The 21885-nt window shown below is 36.9% G+C and overlaps 1 protein-coding gene across 1 annotated transcript in view; it reads left to right on the top strand.

The window, feature by feature from the left end:
* Nucleotides 1–21885, top strand: part of Ccdc73 (coiled-coil domain containing 73) — a 90106-nt gene that overhangs the window by 6979 nt on the left and 61242 nt on the right. Inside the window, exons 2-5 of the mRNA XM_021194649.1 lie at nucleotides 1061–1132; nucleotides 9890–9961; nucleotides 12347–12382; nucleotides 13782–13856. Coding sequence (XP_021050308.1) covers nucleotides 1061–1132; nucleotides 9890–9961; nucleotides 12347–12382; nucleotides 13782–13856 — 255 coding nt within the window. The remainder of the gene's footprint in view (nucleotides 1–1060; nucleotides 1133–9889; nucleotides 9962–12346; nucleotides 12383–13781; nucleotides 13857–21885) is intronic.

Consider the following 21885-nt stretch of genomic DNA (forward strand, 5'->3'; position numbering starts at 1 on the left):
GGGGGAAAGGCGGCGGATGACCGGAACCAGACACGGGATCCTTCCCAGAAGCTGTGACACTTCTCCAGTCCACCCTCTCCCCCTTCCCCTCGGCAGTGCACTGGGGCAAAGATGGCTCACCTTCCAGTTCAGGCCTGGAGACTGCTCCTGGGCAGACACCCCTCCTCGGGCAGGGAAAGGCGCCGGATGCCGGATCAGGCCTGGAGACTGCTCCCCAAGTGTATTTATTTTTAAATAGTCTTCTGTTATTACTCAACCTGGCCTTGAACTTGAACTCCTCTGTTTCCCTCTTGACTAGGTGAGTTAACAGACATGTATTACTGTCTCTGGCCAGTCAGCTTTAATTATTATAATGTATTAATGCAAGAGATTCTAATGTCGCCTTCATTTTACATGTAGCATATAATACTGGCATTTTTTAGCATGCATTTCCTTTCTGCTTTCTATTTTAGAGAAAGCTTGGCTCTGTCTTAGAGTTCATTTTTCATTGGTGTGAGTCAGATAATCATCATTGGTGGTAGTTATTCATAAGGTACTCTCCCACAAGTGACTGCTTTTAGAGAGTGCAAGTAATTCCCTTACGGCAATGAGATAATAGGGGATGCATGTTTGGAAGCTTCTGGGAAAGGTTATCTTTTTATTAAGATAGTGCATTTTCTTCTTCAAAGACATTTCTGTTATTATTTTGTTGTGTATGCTCATGCTATAGCATGTGTGTGATGGTCAGAGGAAAACATTGTGGAATGGGTTATTCCCTTCTATTTTTACGTGGATTCTAGGGATTGAACTAAGATCATAAGGCTCTAAAATATATTACGCCTGTTCTCCTAAGTCTTGGTATTACAGGTGTATGCCAGCATTCCAAACCTCTGGCCAGGTTCTAGATTACTTGATTGATATAGGTCCATGGTCCTCTGCTGGATTTATGCATTTAATTTGCAAAGTGCCAGGTTTTCCCCCTTTGAGTGCGAAGATGTGCCATTTCTGTCTCTCTAGAAAGAGCTGGAATGAAATGCCTGAACTTTTAATTTTCATGGCATTCTTTTTCTTTTCAACTTAGGAAGCAGAGACTCAATATGAAGAACAGATTGCTAAAATTATTCTGGAAACACAAGAACTGAAATGGCAAAAGGTAAGCACCCGTCTCCCAGATTCTCTCCTTTCACTTTTCTGAAATACAACCCCAGGACTGGGGAGACTGCTCAGTGGTCAGGGCCGCCTGTCGCTCTCGCCTGTGCTCATTCCCAGCGCCCAGATAGAGCTCACTATCCTCTGTAACTCTAGTTCAAGGGGACCTTCCCTCTTTTGGCCTCTGAAGGCTCCAGACGTGGACATGGTATGTATACTACATGTAGAACCATGTTTCCCCAGGGTGGTGTTGTATCATGTAATCAAATAGAAATCTGTACTCTCATCTACATTAGAGCATTTATGATAGCACTTGATATACCTTTTTATCAAAGTAAACACACACAAAGAATGAAGATTAGGGTGATGGTTCCTCTCCTTAAGGGTAATAACTCGGGCTGGTGAGATGGCTCAGCGGTTAAGAGCGCCGACTGCTCTTCTAGAGGTCCTGAGTTCAAATCCCAGCAACCACATGGTGGCTCACAACCATCCGTAACGAAATCTGACCNCCTCTTCTGACAGCTACAGTGTACTTACATATAATAAATAAATAAATAAATAAATGAATAAATAAATAAATAAATATTTAAAAAAAAAGGGTAATAACTCAGACAAAGACTTCAAATTACAGAGTTTAAATTTGACTAGAAATTGTGGGAAAGTTTAAGGTAAGACTAGTCCCCATAGTTGAATATGGGAGTAACCATGGCAGGATTATTTGAGGGACAGGTCTACAGTCCTATTCATGGAGAGAGAAAACAGGTGAATCTTAAATACAAGTTGAATTATTAGTAGATTTTAAAAGGCATCTTGTGCTTGGTTTCTGAGTTTGTTTGCTTGAGACTGTGTCTCTCTGTGTCCAGTCTGGTCTTGCACCACCCTAGTGATCTTCCTGCCTGCTTTCTGAAGAGTTGGAACTAGAGGTATTTTCAGCTGCACCTGGCTGCATCTCTTTTTCAGTTAGGAAGAATCAACAATGTTAAATGTAGAATAGGAGGGGATGGAGAGACTGTTCTTCTAGAGGACCCAGATTCAGTTCCAGTACTGTCTGTAACTCCAGTTCTAGGAGATGCAGTGCCCTCTTCTGGCCTCTGAAGGTACTAGCCATGCAAGTAATGCACAGGCAAAAACTCAAACACATAAAAAAATTTTAAAATTCAGTAATTCTCTAAATCAAAAAATACAATGTAATTCTTTCAAAACTAGCAGGAGCATGTTTAGGACTACTTAGGCTGATTCCAAGGCATGTACAGAGTAAATATAGAGGAATAGCCTGGGAAGTATTGGAGCAAAAAAGGATGATGTAGTAAGACTTTGACCCATGAACATATTATAAAGCTACAATAGGGTTAGTGAGATGGCTCAGTTGGTAAAGGCACCTATTGCCAAACCTGATGCTAGAGTTCAGTCCTCTAACTCCCCAGCCTGCGACTTCCACACGTGTGCATGCACGCATACACATACATGTGTGCACAAATAAAGATTTAAAAAGTTAAAATAGCTCTGTTGTATATAGGAATATATTTTAGTAAACATATCATAATAGAGTCCAGAAACAGAGCCAAATAATATAGTGACTTAATTAATGATAGAAGTAACTTTCAGGTCTACAAGGAATAGTAGATTAGTAAATAAATAGTATTAGATTAGTAAATAAATAGTATTAAAGCAGTGTTTCACTGGGAGAAAAATAAAGTCAGATTCCTATAATACTTTACAAACTTGTATAAATGAAGAAACTGCCCTATACTGTCAGCAGTATGAATATGAAGTACTGAGTTGTGTTGATCAGGAATATCATCCAACAACCTGTTAAACCAGCTGTATCTATTAGAGCTGATCATAATGAGAGCATCTTATAGTCTCCATGAGTTTTCAAAAGGGCGACATGGGAATGAAAATAGAAAGAGGGGTTTTGGGTTTAGGTTCCAGTGCATTTAGGTATAGTTTTAAATTGGGATTGATTGGGATTGACAAATTTGTGATGCAATATTTTAGGTTAGGTCAAGGTAACAGTGTGAGGATATTGAAACTAGTTTTGAGAATGAAGTATTGTGTTATAAAACCAAGTAAGCATCTTAGTTTATTCATTGGTCCAAAGCAAACCATGATACAGTTTTGTTTTGTTTAAAAAAATGTTCTTATTAAAAACTCTTAGGAACAAGTTTTCTGACACAAACAAAATAATTTTGAGACTGGTATTCTCAGAATCTCTTAGCTCTGAATGTTCTGTTCTTTTCAAGTACTTTCAGTTCTTAGTACTCCTTCTTCAGCTTGACCTGGGGAGGAGACCATTATTATTTGGAATGTAATAAATCAAATCTGTACTGTTTTATGTAGTCATGGTAGCAGGTATGGTTGATTCTGGAGGTGGATATTTATATTACGTATGATATATATACATAATGTTATATGTTACATACAATATATACTATATATGTGTGTGTTTTTCCTGTCTTTTTTGATCATTGGTTCATTAGACAGAACAGTATCTATAAAAGAGTATTTAAACTTGAGTTTCACATTTAACATGCCAACGTAGAAAATGCCAAGGAAAAAGATCATTATTGGACTGTAGATTACTCATAAATTAGTAGCTAAGAGTACCCATTAAACCAAAAGAATAGAAGCTATCTCCAAATCACAATTCCAGTTTATTGTTGGTCTCCTCCCACAGGTGGCCAAGAATTCAGAAAACAATATTCAGGTTAATGATGTTGGAAATGTCATTTAAGAAATAATATGCATTCTCTCATTGAAGGTTCTGGATTGTTAACAAGGAGGAAATAAAATACACAGGCATGCATAATGAATTAAAAACCTCGTAAAGTATTGCAGTTGGCGACTCTGATGATCTAGATTAGGAGTCCACATGCGTTTTATGTTTAGAACCATATGGTAAATATTTTAGACTTTGTGGACCAGACAGTCTTCCATCACAGCTGTTTAACAGCCATGGGTAGTGCTTAGATGAGTAAGTATGTTATTCCTTTTTGGATTTTTTTCTTTTAAACTATTTAAAATTTGTAAAGAATTCTTAGCTTACTGGTCATACAAAACAGGTAGCTGGTCAAAGCTGGTCTGCAGGTCTTAGTTTGTTGGTTTATCCATCCACCTTTCCTTCCCATCCTTTTTCCCTCCCTCCCTCCCTCCCTCCCTCCCTCCCCTCTCTTTCCTTCCCAGTCTTAGAAGGTGGAGACAGTGGGAGAGCATGAAATGAATAACACAGAAGTGCATTTACTATCTTCCTTTAAGACTGCAGATATAGTGACAGCTTCTAATTAGTGACAAGGCTTTACAAGGTTTTCTAATAAAAGTACTGATAAAGTGAGTGCTGTGTCACTATAAAGCCTATTTAGAGACTTAATAAGTAGGCAGTGATGAGAACACAGAACCCTTTCTAGGGTTAACTTTAGGAAGCCTGTTTACAGGAACTGAGGTTTGGATTTGCAAGAATGACAGTTTAATCAGCAGGGTTCTGCTGACCCTGGAAGTATCTCCAGGGACACCCTCAGCAGTCTTAGTAAGACTTCTGTTAGTGCTACAGTTGAGTATGGTTTCTAGTCAGTCTTTGTTCTGATGGGTAATTTTATGTAAAAAGTTTTTGAGAGATTCCATTAAGGTCTTCTGGTACCACCAAGTGTTTGTCCTGGAAGAGATTTCCTTGTGTAATTTACAATCACACTTCCTTCATAGTGTGAAGCCAGTTGTGGGCATTCCAAAATAGCCTTTAAAAAGCTCTCAAACTATTTGGCTTTGGGGTACTACAGAGCTCAGGACCATGCATCATGAAGATTAGCCAAGGCTTTGTTTGGCCTTTCTGACATGCTTTTTAGTGCATATGTGTCCTCAGGAGGCACTGGAACATTGGCATGGTTGACTCTACAACTTGGATTCCTGCTGAACTTCCAAGCCTTCTTTGTTCTACAGCATTCTGAAATCATGGGTCAAGATGAAGTATTTAGCTAAAAATAACAAGAAACCAAATTCAGTGCTTTTAAACCCCCTGGAAGGGTTTTAAACCTTAGGAACAGTTTATTACAAGATTCAAAACAGGAGCAGCAGCAGCAGCAGCAGCAGCAGCAGCAGCAGCAGCAAAATAAAAGAGCAGTGCAGGTAAGAAAGGTTAGGGTTTCATAGACCCAGCTTGCCCTCTGTAAAAAGGTCTCATATATTGCTCTCTTTGAGTAGCTTATAGATTAAGAAAAACATTTTAAATGTGTACATGCACACCTGAAGGAGCAAGGATGGGAAATCAGTGTGCACATCATACAGGGCAAAGCTGGGAGATCTTGGGAGTTTTATGGCTGAAACACAACCAGGTAGCTGAGAAAGTCTTACAAGAGTGTCTGGCTTTAAATGTGAGAATATCACCAGGTGGTGGTGGTGCACGCCTTTAATCCCAGCACTTGGGAGGCAGAGGCAGGTGGATTTCTGAGTTAGAGGCCAGCCTGGTCTACAAAGTGAGTTCCAGGACAGCCAGGGCTACACAGAGAAACCCTGTCTCGGAAAAATAAAAAAGTGAAAATATCATCCAGGGAGTTTAAGTGCAGAAGGTACTTTGTGTATTTGGGAAAGACTACTCAGAAGACAAGATTTTGTTGACCAGGATCATGAGGCCTCCATGAACAATGGCGACTATTGCAACTGCTGTTGGCTTTGTGCCATAACTACATGGTAAAATTACTTCTGCTTATATTGCACTCTTTGGTTGCAGAACACGGAGAAATAAAGCTGAATAGGGAAGGGAATGTCTTGATCTGTAATATTAGAAGGCTCCCTGCAGACTGCTGGAGAGACTTGTTTTCACAGTCAGTCCTGTGTGCTCCTATCAACATGCCAGGCAAGATGTGCCCACTGGCACAGCAGTGGCACAAGTGTATGGATGCGAACAAATGTGTTTTGATTATGTTTAAGGTCTGCTTCACAGGAAGGAGCACACACTTAGTATGGTATTCCAGGAAGAAAACACGTGGCAGGAAGGACATAGGCTTCAGCAGGGAAGCTGTTACTAAAGTTTTCCTGAATATGATGACTATGAGTAACTTGCTTTCCAAACCTTTTGTTTATGCCTATTGATTACTGTTGCAGTTGGCCTTTGTCAGGGGAGCTTCTTTTCTGCAGTGGGCACTGATTACCTTAGAGACAGTAAGAGTCAAACTACTGAGAACAAATGAGTGTTGCCTTAAATAGAGCTTTAAAATAATCTTACACAAGGATTACCCCATCCAAGATCCAGGGAAAATTGTGAAAGAGGAGGCAGAAAGAATGTAAGAGCCAGAGGAGAGTGTTGAAGTTGGGGAACTCTGTTCTCCAGGCATGGTGTGACCATTGTCATCTTGAAACCAGAGCAGCCATGTGTGATTCCTCATAGGACTAATCACAAGATTGGACTTACTAATGTTCCCTTGAGAAAGTTGGGGGGGGGCATTATAAGATAGCATACCAGTAGAATATGAGACACCTCCTCTTTCTGAGGGTGTATATGTAAACAGTTGCTGGGAGTGGAGAGTATTCCATTTTAGTAGTATTCCATCTAAACAAGACTTGAGTGGAATTGGTTTTTACTTTTTTTTTTTTTTTTGCTATGTCATTGATGCTCTTTCTGGAATGAGCAGATGTTTGTTTATGTTTCTCCAGGAAAAATCTCACAGAAATCTCTTTTAAGGAAATGGATGTAGTATGAACAGTCTCCATAAAGGAGACTATCATATTTTTAATTTGAGAATCTAAGGGTAATTCATAAGTTGAAACAAGGTAAAAATTTGAGATTCTAGGGATATCACACTGAATAAGGGTATCATTGACTCTGAGGGAGAAAACTGAATACTTAGAGCAATTTCTTTTTGTAAGTTTGATGGTAAGATGAACAGTTGAAGGTACGATTTTTTTCCCCAAGGGCAATTTCTTATTTTAAAATTTAAATATTTTATTTGGGGGAAATTCATACCCAAGTACTACATTTATATAACTTGTCTCCATTTTTCTCTTCTCTAAATTTTCCTATGTCCCTCCACCCTTTCTCAAATTCATGATCTCTTCTTCATTATTGTTAGTGTTGCTCATTTGTAAATGTGTTTAGTGCTGGCCCCTTGGGATGGAATAACCTATCAGAGAATTTATCCCTGGAGAAAACTGGTTCTTCCTCCCTCAGCAGTTGTGAAATTTCCTCCATTTACATTGGTATGTCAACTGGTGTGGTCATCATGCAGTCTTGTTTAGGCAACTAGAGTGTTGATATTTCATGGTGGAGCTTTCCTGTCACAGTATCCCACAGCAGGTGTCCTGACCCTCGGGCTCTTGGGTCTCTGCTTCCTCCTCTGCAGTTACCTGCACAACAAGAGTACATTTATTGATTTTCCTCGTGTGTGTGTGTGTGTGTGTGTGTGTGTGTGTGTAAAACTTTTTAATTAGCTTTAAATTTTATTATACAAAATAACAGGTCTTGTGACATTTTCAAACATTTTTTTTCTTACTACCCTTTCCCCCAACTATCCTGGCATTCTCCTACACCTTCTTTCTGTCCTCCTTGGAATAGATACTCCTATTTTGATGTCACATGAATTAATTCTGTTACCCACCCCAATCTTCCTTAATTGTGTGTGTGTGTATGTGTGTGTGTCAGTATAGAACTCCTTTAAAAAAGCTAAAACTAAGTATCCACGGGTGTCTTTAGCAAGATGCTTCCTCCTGTTTGGTAACTGTATCATTAACAGTTAGGCATTCTATCTATAAAGTTATCAATTTATTCTGCCTTTATTTTTCTTTTAATTTTCTTTTTGAGACAGTGTCTGGTGTTATCAGCTGTGGTTGGTAAGAAACTCAGTATGTAGACTAAGCTGGTCTGGAATTCATAGAGATGGCCTGCCTCTGACTCCTGAGTGCCCAGCTTAAAGGTGTGTTTTAAGTCCTTTTTTTTTTTTTTAGATCTAAATTGGAAATCTCACTGTAGAGCTTTTTAAATCTCCCAAACCAAAACCAAACAAAGTGTGTGTGTGTGTGTGTGTGTGTGTGTGTGTGTGTGTGTGTGTGTGTTAGTTCCATGGGCATACTGACTATGGAGATAAGAAGAAGACATTCAGTCTCCTGGAGCTGAAGTTATAGGCAGTGAGTGGTGTAGGTGGTAAAAATGGAACTCTGGAAGAACAGCAGTATTCTTAACCATTGAGCCATCTCTGTAGCCCCTTGACTTCGATTAAAATATTTGTACTTTTAAATTTTTTTTAATGAATGTACTATATAGTCTTTATACAATGTTCTGCCTTCATGTAAGTCTGTATGCCACAAGAGGGCACCAGATCTCATTATAGATAGTTGTGAGTTGCCATGTGGTTGCTGGGAATTGAACTCAGGACATCTGGAAAAACAACCAGTGCTCTTAATCTCTGAGCCATCTCTGTAGCCCAAAATATTTATATGTTAAGTCACTTAAAGTTAAATATGAACCTAAATAATCAGACATACAGTTTTCACCAGAAAAAAAGGAGGGGTGAAAAATGGGATCATATATGTGCATAAAAAATGCCTGGGACAGGGGAGATGGCTCAGTGGGTAAAGGGCTTGCTGTGTGCGAATGAGGATCTGAGTTTGGATTCTCAGATGAGATAGAGTGTGCTTGCAGTCCCAGTTCCGCCAGTGAAATTGGGAGTGCAGACTGGGCAGCTCCTAGACCTTCATGGCCAGTTAGCCTGGATTACAAGGCAGTGCACAAGAAACCCTGTCTCAAATAAGGTGGACCAACACCTGGGTTGTTTTCTGACAATCCCCACAACACACACACACACACACACACACACACAGAGAGAGAGAGAGAGAGAAAGAGAGAGAGAGAGAGAGAGAGGAGAGAGAGGAGAGAGAGAAGGGGAGGGAGAGAAGAAGGGGAGAGAGTGGAAGAGAGAGAGGAGGAAAAAAGTGAAAAATCTTTACTGTGCCTTGGTTTAACAAAAAATAGTTTGGTGAACTTGAAGAAGGAAATGCCATTGACTATATATCCTTAGATAAAACAATTCATTTCTGATTTTTCTGGAAATCCTAGCCCCGAGACTATAATTCTTCTTATGTACTAGGGTTGCTAATTTTAATACATTTAGTTAGAATTCTCTCTTTCTCTCTCTCTTTCCCTACCTTTTTTTCTTAATTCTTTCTTTCCTGTTTTTTTTTTTTTTTTTTTTGAGACAGTGTCTCATGTAGTTCAGAGCTATCCATGAGCTGTCTATGTAACTATGAAGGGCCTTGAATTTCCAATCTTCACCTCCCAAGTGCTATAACAGATATGACTTACCATAACTGGCTTGGCATTGAAGAAAGCTTTGTAGTCAGCTATATCTAGAGTCTAAAAATTTTAAAGGCAGTGTATTTCTTATTATAAATGAACAAGTGAAAGCAAAAATTATATGCAATTCTGTGATCAAAAGATAAATTGATCAGTCATAGTTCAAGAGAATAAGTAGAAATAAATGTACTTTACAGTATTTTTGTATTTATTTTATAAGTGTCAATGTACAATTGATTTCATATATATGTCTATCACAGAGGTCATAAGGGGGTATGTTACCAATGGCTTGAGCCGCTATGTGATGCTGATGCAGGGTCCTCTGTAAGAGCACCGAGTGTCCTTAACCTCTGAGACATCTCCCTAGACTCCTGTGCTTAGATTTTATTTTAATTGAAAACCAAATTGAGATTTAAAACCAGAAACTTACTAGACTTTGTTTCAACTTCTAATAATTTTCTTTTTATTTACTCATAATTTTTAAAATAGGAGACTCTTCAGAATCAAAAGGAAGCATTAATAAAGCAACACAAAGAAGCAATGGGAGTTTTTAAGAATCAGGTAATTTTCTGATGATGGACTAACACTGCAGTAGAATAGTTTGTATTTTTCTTCTTGCAGTAAGTATTAGGACAAACTGTTATCTAAACACACAGAGAACAACAGTGAGAATATTATGGAAAGCAGGAAATAAAACTATTTTTCCTTCTAACTCATGATAGTATAGAGAAATTTGGAAAAAAAAATGTTTTCTTGGTGATGTATCTGTGGTAGTAATTCTGATATGTGCTCATTCACCCTCTTCCTTTTGTTACAGTATGCTATTGTCTTACCTTTCTCACATTTCCCATGCAGTCTCTTTACCAAAGTAAAGGTACATTCCTTTAATCCTGGAGGTAGAAGCAGATGGATATCTGTGAGTTCAAGGCCAGCCTGGTCTATATTGTGAGTTCCAGGCCAGCTAGGGATACATAGAGAGACTGTGTCTGAAAACAAAGAAACAAAAACCACAACAAAACAAAACAAGAAACAACAAAAACACAAAACAAAAAGAAAAAACAAAACAAAAGAAAGAAGATGGGAGGGAGGGAGAGGAGAGGCTATTTTTATCTGCTATCTGCTGAAGCTTCCAGGAATAGCAACCATCAGTAATTGAAAAATAAAATAGAACAAAATATTTTAAAGAAATGAAAGTTATACCGTCAGTAGGTTGAACTCCGTTGTCTTTGACTTTCTCAAATTTACCTGTACTCCTAGGAAAGTGCCTTGAGATGCAGGAGAGCCTCTGGAAGTTGTTCCTTATGTCCCCTGTTCTCAGTATTGTCTCTTTTTCATCTTCATTTTCATACAAGTGTGTGTGGAGAAAAAGAAACACACATGAAGAATTAAACCTGTTGGTTGAAGTTAGTGATAATTTACATCTTGGGATGAACTGGTTTAAACAAGAAAACTTTCTTCAATTAATTTGAACTAAGTGTAACTAAAGTTATGAGTTTTAATTGAAGAGTAAGGGAGCAGAAACCCAGTGTAACACAGTGTTCTCTAGACTGCAGAAGTCTGCATCTTTGCCATCACACGAGACTGGACCCATAAGAACATCTTGATACCCGCAGGGTGCAGGAGGCATCTTCAGAGTCTCATGCTTGCTTGATCGCAGGGCCTTGCACACAGTTGGAAAGCTCTTTATCACTGTGCTGCATTTGTAGTAAAGAACTGTTGAATGTAAATGAAGAGTGTGGAAAAAGAGAGAGATGTCTCAAAGAAAAATATTGCTAAAGTCCTTAATGCTGGTTAGAATATTTCATTTTTCCTTTGAAATATTCTCTTTCTCTTTCTCTCATTATCTCTCTCTCTCTCTCTCTCTCTCTCTCTCTTTCTTAGTATAGAATAGAGGTTATTTAGGGCATGGGAGGGGAGTCAAGAAGGTAGTAGAGAAAGGCAGAGAGAGAGAGAGAGAGAGAGAGAGAGAGAGAGAGAGAGAGAGAGAGAGAGAGAGAGAGAGAGAGAGAGAGAGAGAGAGAGAGAGAGAGAGAGAGAGAGAGAGAGAGAAGAGGCATGAGCACATGGAGAGAGGGGGAAAGGGAATGGGAAGAGAGGAAGGGAAAGCAATAGCATGAGAAGAGCAAGAATAAAATATTCAGTTTCATTTTGCTGTTTTAAAATAACATTTTTTTTTAGGGGCAGGACCTAGACCCCCTATACATTTGTAGCAAATTCACAGCTTGATCTTCATGTGGATCCCCTAACAAGTGGAGTGGGAACTGTCTTAGTCTCTATTCGGATCCCCCTTCAGATCCCCCTTCCCCTACTTGGACTGCCTGGTTGGGCTTCAGTTGGAGAGGATGTGCCTAATCCTGCTGGAACTTGAGGTCCCAGGATGGAGTGGTACCCAAGGGGGACTCCCCCTTCTCTGAGGAGAAGTAGGGGTGAATGACAACAGGGATTAGTAAGGATGGGACTGGGAGGAGAGGAGGAGGTGAGGACTGTGATCAGGATGTGAAGTGAATAAAAAGAACTAAATTATTAAAAAAATGACATTTTAAAAATAAAGATAATTTTTATTTCATTATCATAAGTATTTAAGCAAGCAGGATATGACTACTATCTTCATGAAAATACAAATGCTATGATTTCATAAAATTATACCTTTAGAAAATGATACATGCTATTGCTTAAAAGTAGATCGTAAAAACATTCAGATATTTAAGATTTTTGGAGAGTTAAACCAAACTTCAAGGAAATGATTGGTGCTTAAGTGATTTAGTTATTTATGTGCTATAGTGACTGCCTTTCCTCTTTCATATATTTATATTTTCTGAAAGTGAGAACATGCTCAAACTATGTAAACTCAATATGGAAGTATAAACTGCTTTTATATTAATACTGATTAATAGAAATCGCTGTTTAAAATTTATTTACCTGTTTTTGATTTTAAAAACTGACCAGCTGCAGATGAAGATGTATGCCTTGGAAGAAGAAAAGGTAGCTATTAATTTTCAAAATAACTTAAAATATAGTTAAATTAATTTATCATCATTGTTCACTATAGTAGAAGTAATAAAATAGTGGAAAATATTGGTTAATTAAAATCTTACAAGCAGAAAGAACCTGAGGTAAGCTTGTTGGTTGACGTTTGTTATTTATGATTGAGAATATTCAGGCCTAGCAAGTGACATGACTCCACACGGGAAAATTAGGGCTAGACTGAGGCTTCTGCAGCACCCAAACTGACACTCTTCTCTTCTGCTTCCTTCTATGAGCCAGCCCATGCGCTAGTGCAGTGGTTCTCAACCGGTGGGTCGCGACCTCTGGGGATTGAATATCAGATATCCTGCATGCTGATAGCTATGATTCACAGTAGCAAAATTACAGTTTTGAAGTAGAAATGAAATATCATTGGGGGGGGGGTCGCCATAACCCAAGGAACTATATATATAAAGGTTGTGGCATTAGGAAAGTTGAGAGCCACTGCTCTACTGCCTTTTCAGTGTGGGCACCTGCTTTAAATGTAGAATTATTGAGATGACTTGCATCTGGTTGCTAGCCAATTTGGAAAGGAGATATGACTTGTAACAAATCAAGAAACTTAGCTGGCACTGAATATTTTCCCATGGTAACATAGTTGATATATTTTTTATTATGGCAATGAATGTAGAATTTACAATATTAATTTATAGACATACTCTAAAGCAAGAGACTTTTAAAGGAACTTCTCCCTTATCTTTATATTCATTATGTAAATATGCCTATACTTTATTATTTAGAAAACATTTTACCCTTTGCATTCATAGTCTTGCATGCATGGATCAACATGCCACTAATTAACAATATTAGTTAAGAAAAACTGCCTCTATGCTGGATACATAGATTTTACTCATGATGTCATTCCATAATTAGTGCTTTACAATAACTATTTGTATGGAATATATTTTGTATTAAGTATTATAAGTAATCTGGAGATAATTTGAAGTGTAAGAGAATGTGTGTAGGTTATGTGCAAACATATGCCATTTTTTATGTATGGGCTGAGCATCCTGAGGTTTTGTTATTTATAGAGGGCCTTTTAGACTCAGTTCCTTATAACTGCTGAAAGATGATTGCATATTCTATGTAAGAACTTAATAGTTACATCTATAGTGTCTCTTAGAAGTGTTTTCATTAAATTGAGTTGTCATAGTTAAAATATTTTATTTTATAATAATTATATAAAAGTTATTGCAGTACTTTGATGTTTAAAGGCTGCCAGAAATATAATTTGTCATGTAGACGTAGGTTTAAAGACTGTGAAGTGTTAGGTTTAAAGTACAGGTTTTGGCTCTTGAGTTCTATTTTCTTCTTTTATATTTACACTAAAAGCATTGAAGTGTGATTTTTCTTAAAGGGAAAATACAAACTTGCTACAGAAATCAAAGAAAAAGAAATAGAAGGATTGAAGGAAACATTAAAAACATTGCAGGTAAAGTAACTTACTGTTTAAAAATCAATTTTCTATTTTAGCATTGTCAGTGAAACACCATTTAACATGGTTAGCAAAGCTAATAATATTTATATAACATTAAATTACATAAGATGTTTGCATGGGAACTATAATTTGAATTTTGAATTTTGTTTTATACTATATTCTAAATTCCTTATACATATATTAAATAGAATACACCTATACAAATAGTACATGTATATTAAAGTAGCCTTCATATTTGTTATAGTAATATAGGTGTCTTCATTCCTGTTTTATTGCTGTAAAGAGATAGCAGGACCAAGGCAGCTCTTATAAAGAAAGCATTTAGTTGGAGGCTAGCCTACAGGTTTAGAGGTTAGTTCATTATAATCATGGTGGTAAGCATGGTGGCACATAGACAGACAGGATTTAGGAGAAGTAGCTAAGAGTTCTACATCCTGATCCATTCCATAGGCAGAGAGACTGAGACTGGCTCTGGCTTGGGCTTTTAAAACCTGAAAGTCCACTCCTAGTAAAACACTCCAATAAGGACATACCTAATCCAACAAGGTCACACCTCCTAATCCTTGTCAAATAATGCCACCCTCCTGGTGCAGAAGCATTTGAGCCTGGGGGGGGGGGCTCATTATTATTCAAACTGCCACAGTAGGTTTCAGTGTTATTGTACTTACATAAGGAAGACACAACTATAGTTTTTAATATTTTTTGTGTGAGGGAAAATAATTAAGGCCTATATGTTATAATTTATCTGTAGTCCTTAAAAGTTGAAATTCTAGCACTTTGGAGTCAGAGGAAGGCAGATCTCTGAGTTTGAGGCCAGTCTGGTTTACATAATGAGTTCTAGGGTAGCCATAGCTACATAATGGAGATTCCATGTCTCAATAAATAAATAAATAAGCAAGCAAACAAATTCTAGCCTCAACTGAATATTTGCTACATATGAAGTCTGATTTTCTGCAGATATAAAGCTAAAAAATTATAGCCTTTGTCCTTAAATTGTCCAGTCTCATAGAAAATACAGTGTTTGGATACTGGTAACTTATTCTGTACTTGTTCATGGAAAGTCTGCTGTGTGCCATTTTTCTTAGTGAAGAGGATACAGCAGTGAGCATAAAAGGGGAAATATTTTTTTACTTCAAGAGCCTACAAAAAATAAAATGAAATCAAAACTGAAAGGTTGTTGCAGAAGATGTGTTCATGATTTTAAAATATTACCATGTAGATAACATTGCTTATAAAGAACAAATTAGATGGTCAAATATGACATTGGTAATGATGATTGCCATGGGTTCAGTGTTACTCTATCAAAGGAGCATGTAGCTTCATCTGTGTAATGTTTTTACAGCAATTTATGCCAGTTTGACACTGAAGAAACAATGAGAGACTCTTTCAAAAAATTCTATCATTAACTGAGTATTTGCTATATGTGAATTCCTTATTTTCTGCAAACATAAAGACTAAGAAATTATAGCTTTAGCCCTTAAATTGTTCTCAGTTTCATAGAAAATACAGAATACATACAGTCATAATTTGGGATATCCTGTAAAACTTGGAATATTAAAACTTGTCAGAGTTAAGTAATAGTGTCTCACAGCTGTAATTTCAGCACTTAGAAGGCTGAGGCAGGAGGGTTATGAGTTTGAGGTCATTCTTGGGCTATACACATACCTTGTATCAAAAAAGAAAATAATTCATTTTCATGAAAAAAATGTAAGAGTGGAATATACTCTTGTTGAGAGAGAAACTATACACAAAATGTGAACCTTGGTTGGATCCTGTATCAAGGAAAGACACAGCCATAAAAACACTTAGTTTCAGTGGGAGACTTGGCTCTGACTATTTGTTAGACCATATGGGTTACTGTTACTGTTCCTATGGGTATAACTTGTATTAGAGTCGTGTAGAACACCTTTGTTCTTAGAAAATGGTTGAAGTATTAGGGGTGAAGTTTTCTGATGGAAAAATATGAAACATTGCTCAGAAAAATTAAACCAACGGTGAGTCAGTATTTTTAAGACTTTGTTTTGTTTACCTTGAACTACTTTTTTTCTTGCCTGCATTTCTTTGTTATCACTGGATTTTTATCTATCCATTTCTTTGAGTTTCTTCTTTTTAATTAGTAAATTTTGTTTTTTCATGGTTTCATACATGTGCCTTTATATTCTGGTCCTGGTCTCTCCTATCCTCTCCTGTGTCCCTCCTACCCTAACCAACACCCTCCAATAAATCTCTTTTCCTATTTCCAGTTGTGCTTCTGTTTAGTGTCCCACAGAGTTTACTGTCAACCTGAGTTTTGAACTATCAGGGCCCGGTGAGCCAGGTGGATATAATGGATATTCACCTGGATATCATTCCCCTCCTCTCCTAAAATCTGTCAGTTGTCAAGAGATTGACAGTATATGGAAGGGCCCTGGAGTTCTTCCCTGCCCCATAACTGATTGTTAGGAGAGCCTGTGGATCTAGTGCCAGTGTGCACAGCTACTGAGTTTGTAGTTGCTTTTACAGTGTCCTGCTTGTAAGATCAGATCACAGGCTCCTCTCCCAATCCTCCAGCTCTTACATTCTGCCTCATCTTCTGAAATATGCTCACTACCTTAAGGGGCTCTCTGTAGGTATAAACATAGATGTTTAGGGAGTGGTGTGGTGTTAGTCAATTCAGCTATACATGTTCTGTATATTTCATTAAAATAAACCTCTTACCTGTGGTAGGAGCTTCAAGTAGTATTTCTTTGCTGTCTGTCTATTGTCTCACTATGTAGACCAGGCTGACCTCAAACTTACAGAGATCTGCCTTCTTTTGCCTCTACAGGACTGAGATTAACAGTATGCACTACCATGCCTGCCTTGATTTGGGTTTTTAATTTGTCCTTTTGTTTAATTCTTGCCATGAATAAGTTTATATTTTTATGGCTTTGGGAATTTAAAAATGTCACCTGTAGTCACCATCAAGACAAGACATGTACCTAGACCTACAACATAGGTCTAGGGCATAGGACAAGGGCATTACCACTCCAAGTTACCACTCACTCATGCTTTATTCCATTTACACTCAGTTTTATATTAGATATCAATCTTGTGAATTTATCCTTATAGCACAGCATGAGATATTTATCATATTCCATATTTTCCAAATTGTTACTCAGTTGTATTAGTTCCATTCACAGTCTCTTCAAGGCATTAGCAATTTTTATTTTGGACTTCTTTTGTTACTTTGAGGTAACAAAGTATGGAAAAATTAAATACAAAATGCTGGTGAACTTTAAGAGATACTTTCAAGAATAAGAAGAGAATGGGTTTCATGTCTGAGAAAGAACAAATGGGAGACTGGGAGATATTTATAATATGGTAAGGCAGTGGTTTTAAACCTTCCTAATGCTGTGACCCCTTAGTACAGTTCCTCATGTTGTGGTGACCCCCCAACCATAAAATTACTTTCATTGTTACTTAATAAAATTTTGCTATTATGAATTATAATATAAATATCTGTGCTTCCTGATGGTCTTATGCAACCTTTGATCTCCAAAGGGGTTGCAACCCACAAGTTGAAAACTGCTGCGGTAGGGAGTTTTTGTTTGAACTACAGCAGTAAAAAGCCAGTGAATCTCCGGGGAAGCAAAGGATTGTCCCAGCACTTGGGAGTTCAGAGGCAGGCAGATCTGTGTGAGTTCGAGAACAGCCTGTTCTACAAAGTGAGTTCAGGACAGCCAGAGCTCTGTTACACAGAGAAACCCTGTTTTAAACAATCAAACAAACAAATAAGCAAACAAACGAACAAAGTAAATTAAAATCTAGAATGATTTGAGAAACTGATGTAGTATTAAAGGAGAAGATATTAAATCCTGATTCTAGTATATTCTCTTCAGTAGCACACTGGGCCTGTGGAGAAGGAGAGAGACACTGTGTTAAATAGTATATTGATTGTAATGTTTGGAATTTACCTACAAGCAAATAATGGAGGACAGTCATAGTTATGGAACACAACTGAATTCCTTTAAACTTGTCAGTATGATGTAATTGTGTGGCAAGATGTTGATGCTGACACCCATCATTATTTTTCAAGTTGATGGAATAAAAGGTCCAGTTTCTACTTAACATTTATATAATTTTGAGCTTCGTGGTTCTTACCATACTGCAGATACTCAGTTTAAAATGCTTCGGGTTAGTTAGATATGATGTCATGTTCTGTAATCACAGCACTTTGGCGATTGGTATACAGGCCAGACTGTGCTATACAGTAAAGCTCCTAATTTAAAAATTAAATCTCAATAGGGGAATTTTTTCCTGATTTTTGTAAGATAAAAAGTTCATGTAACTTAGAAAATAGAAACCACAATCATTGTAGCTAGTATAAAAACATCCTTTTTAATTAGTGGTACTAACTTATATTCTTTTTTTTTTTTTTTTGAGACAGGGTTTCTCTGTGTGTCTTGGAACTCACTCTGTAGACCAGGCTGGCCTCAAACTCCGAAATCCACCTGCCTCTGCCTCCCAAGTGCTGGGACTAAAGGTGTGCGCCACCATGCCCAGCTACTAACTTATATTTTTAATTTACTTCTTTTCTTTTTTTTTGTATGTGTTGAAAAAAAGTATCACATTTTCCTACCAAAATATTTTCAACAAAGAGTATGTTAATTTTAATGTAAGTAATTTATTATTTTTAGCTAATTTTAGTTGTTTTCATATATACACCACCTAACTATCTAGATAATTGTAGAGTATTTTCAAAACAAGAGAAATTCCTTCATATGATTGACCCTTGAATAGGTCTAAGGATGTGTTTTGTCTTGATGGTGACATAGTACAAGTGACGTACTATACAATACCTGATCAGTCGAACGTGATACGTGGACAGAGTAGAGCAGGGAAGGGTCCCATCTCTCAACCCTAGGTTGAAGAAACTTAGGTAAAACCCTTAAACAGGTAAGGATTTAACAGAAACACACGCTGCAAAGACCTTTCAACACAGAGCAGCTCCCTGCCTCTTTTTTACATTCTGGTGACATAATTTTGTTCCTCTTTTTATCCTTTCATAAGGCTATACTTTATCAGGTACTGGGCACCAAAAATGATCAGATAGTAGATAGTGCCTTTTATTGTGGAGCTCATAGCCAGGAGGTTCTAACCACTGAATTCTAAAACAAACTGAAACAGAAAACCAAATACTGAAAAAGAGAAAGAAATAAATTGTTTTAATTGTAATAGATTATTTATTTGAATGTACTCCATTTCTGTATAAGCATGGTACTTAGTTGATTTCAAAGAGAGGATTTACTTAATAAATCAGACTTTGCTTATCAAAACATTATGTCCAAAGGCTAGATAATTTTGCTGGTGATTTTGTGGATTAATGGTTCTTTTTTTTTTTTTTTTTTTTTTTGTTTTTTTTTTTTTTTTTTTTTGGTTTTTTTTTTTCTTTTGGTTTTTTGAGACAGGGTTTCTCTGCTGCTTGTGGACGTTGTACATCGTGGTGCGGAGCCTAGTGCGCACCACGATGTACAACGTCCACAAGCATGGGATTGCTTCGAGTTTCTCTCCATTTACTTTGATGTTGGTTACTGGTTTGCTGTAAATTGCTTTTATTATGTTTAGGTTGGGGCCTTGAATTCCTAATCTTTCCAAGACTTTTATCATGAAGGGGTGTTAGCTCCTGCTTTCTGACCTGCTTGAGTTCCAGTCCTGACTTCTTGGTGATGAACAGCAGTATGGAAGTGTAAACTGAATAAACCCTTTCCTCTTCAACTTGCTTCTTGGTTATGATGTTTGTGAAGGAATAGGAACCCTGACTAAGACAACCAGTAAGAAAAGCAAGCATCCCAAATAAAAAAATACATCACAGATCTTAATAAAAACCTTACCAAAAATACACAGATAGGTGGCATATACACACATGAGAAGGTGGTGTACATCATATGCCATGAAGGAACTGCAAAGTATATAAAAAAACAAAACAAAAACAAACCACTGTACTTCAACTGGAATAACCAAAATCCAGAACACAGATACCAGCAAGTGCTGTCAGGGATGGGTAGCAACAGGAATATTCATTGATGTAGAGATAATTTGACTGTTTCTTATAAAATTAAATATTCTTATTTTTTTTAAATCAGAGGAGAAAAAAGCATATGAGACACTTTTTTTTGTTTTTTTTTTTGTTTGTTTGTTTGTTTTTGTTTTGTTTTTTGTTTTTTGGATACAGGGTTTCTCTGTGTAGCTCTGGCTGTCCTGGAACTTACTCTGTAGACCAGGCTGGCCTCGAACTCAGAAATCCACCTGCCTCTGCATCCTAAAATAAAGGCATGTGCCACCGCTGCCCAACTTATTTATTTATTTATTTATTTATTTATTTATTTATTTATTTTTGTATGGAACACTTTTTAACATAGTAGAAATACTCTGTGTGGTGATATTTGTCCAGACCCATAGAGTGTTTAAGAGTGAACCCAGTTATAAACCGTGGACTTCAAGTGATAACATGTCATTGTAGGTTCAGTAATTGTAACAGGTACATAATTTGTGTGTGGGAGGGGAGGAGGAGGAGGGGAGGGGAGAAGAGAAAAAGATGTTAATAGTTGGGAGGTTGCTCATGTGTGAGAGCACAAAGTCTATGGGATACTTGTACTTTTCTCTGAATTATGCTATGAAACTGAATATATATATTTAAAATCTTGAAGAAGAGACCTACAGCTCTCTGAGTGGAATTATAATAATTCTTATTACCAAAATACTTGCCATCCTCCCAGTTTTATATAATTCAAAGTATTTTTGAGATGTGAAATTAATATTTTTGATTTAAAAAAACTAAACTATGATGACTTTACGTTTTACCTTCCCCAATAATCTCTATCTTTTCTCCTTCTGATTTTTTTAGAAGCTACATTTTGAATCTTCTTGATCCACCTCACATATCTTTGTGCTCTCACACACTCTTTCTCTTTGTGGGCTTGCCATATTTTATGCAGTTTCTTTACATTTATCTTCTAGTTCACTAATTTTTCAACTATGTTTTATTTGTCATATAACTTATCCATTAAGTTTTTCATTTTATAACTGCATTTCTGTTTTTATGGAAGTTCAATTTTGTGCACTTTCAAATCTGCTGGTTTTATAGTGTCTTATACTTTTCTCATGCTTTTTACTCTATCTTTTATGTCTTTAATCATATAAAAATAATTTTATATCTTTGAGATTTTTATCTCTTATCTCTAATTATTGAGGGTTAAGTCTTCCTGTTTGCAGTATCTGCCTGCTGAGTTTTCCCCTTGGAGGTCCTTGTTTTTGATGTGGTTCATAAATTTTAACTTGCTAGCCCTTCTTCACAGGAAGTACATTTTCTGGTGAAATTATGTCATATAACTCTTGCTACGGAATTCATTTATGATACTTCTTTCTTTTTTCTGAATCTTGAAAAGTCAGTGATAATCCCCTGGTTGTGTATATTTTCAGGGAGTGTGTACTGGGCATTTATATGCTTAATGCTACAAGTGTAGGGTTTCAGTTTTTCATAGGATAACTTTTATTTTGAAATAGAAATATAGTCAAAAAACCAAGCTTCCTTGTGTTGTCATACTGATTTTATTTTGCAGTTAAGAACAGCTCCTTGGTTTATATTCATTGTGCAATGTCCTGGGCTACCTAAAACCTTTTTCATACAGTCTATGATGTTCTAGCCTATCCTCCATGATTCTCTCTGCTCTCGTAGTTTTCTTTCCTTCCTGTTAGTTGTTCATGTTCCCCTAGTTTAACATCTTTCATGTTATATATACACATGATTTTATGTATCTATATAAAACCTATGAACCACAAATGAAAGGAAACCTGATATTTTTCTTTCTGAGACTGATTTAGTTTACTTAATATGATCATTTCCAGTTGTGTCAATTTTCCTGCAAACTACATAATTTAATTTTTTATGGCTAAACCCTCCACCTTTTTTTTTTTTTTTTTTTTTTGAGACAGGGTTTCTCTGTGTAGCCCTGGCTGTCCTGGAACTCACTCTGTAGACCAGGCTGGTCTCGAACTCAGAAAT

The sequence above is a fragment of the Mus pahari genome, chromosome 3, assembly GCF_900095145.1.
Source record: "Mus pahari chromosome 3, PAHARI_EIJ_v1.1, whole genome shotgun sequence".
In the NCBI taxonomy this organism is placed as follows: domain Eukaryota; kingdom Metazoa; phylum Chordata; class Mammalia; order Rodentia; family Muridae; genus Mus; species Mus pahari.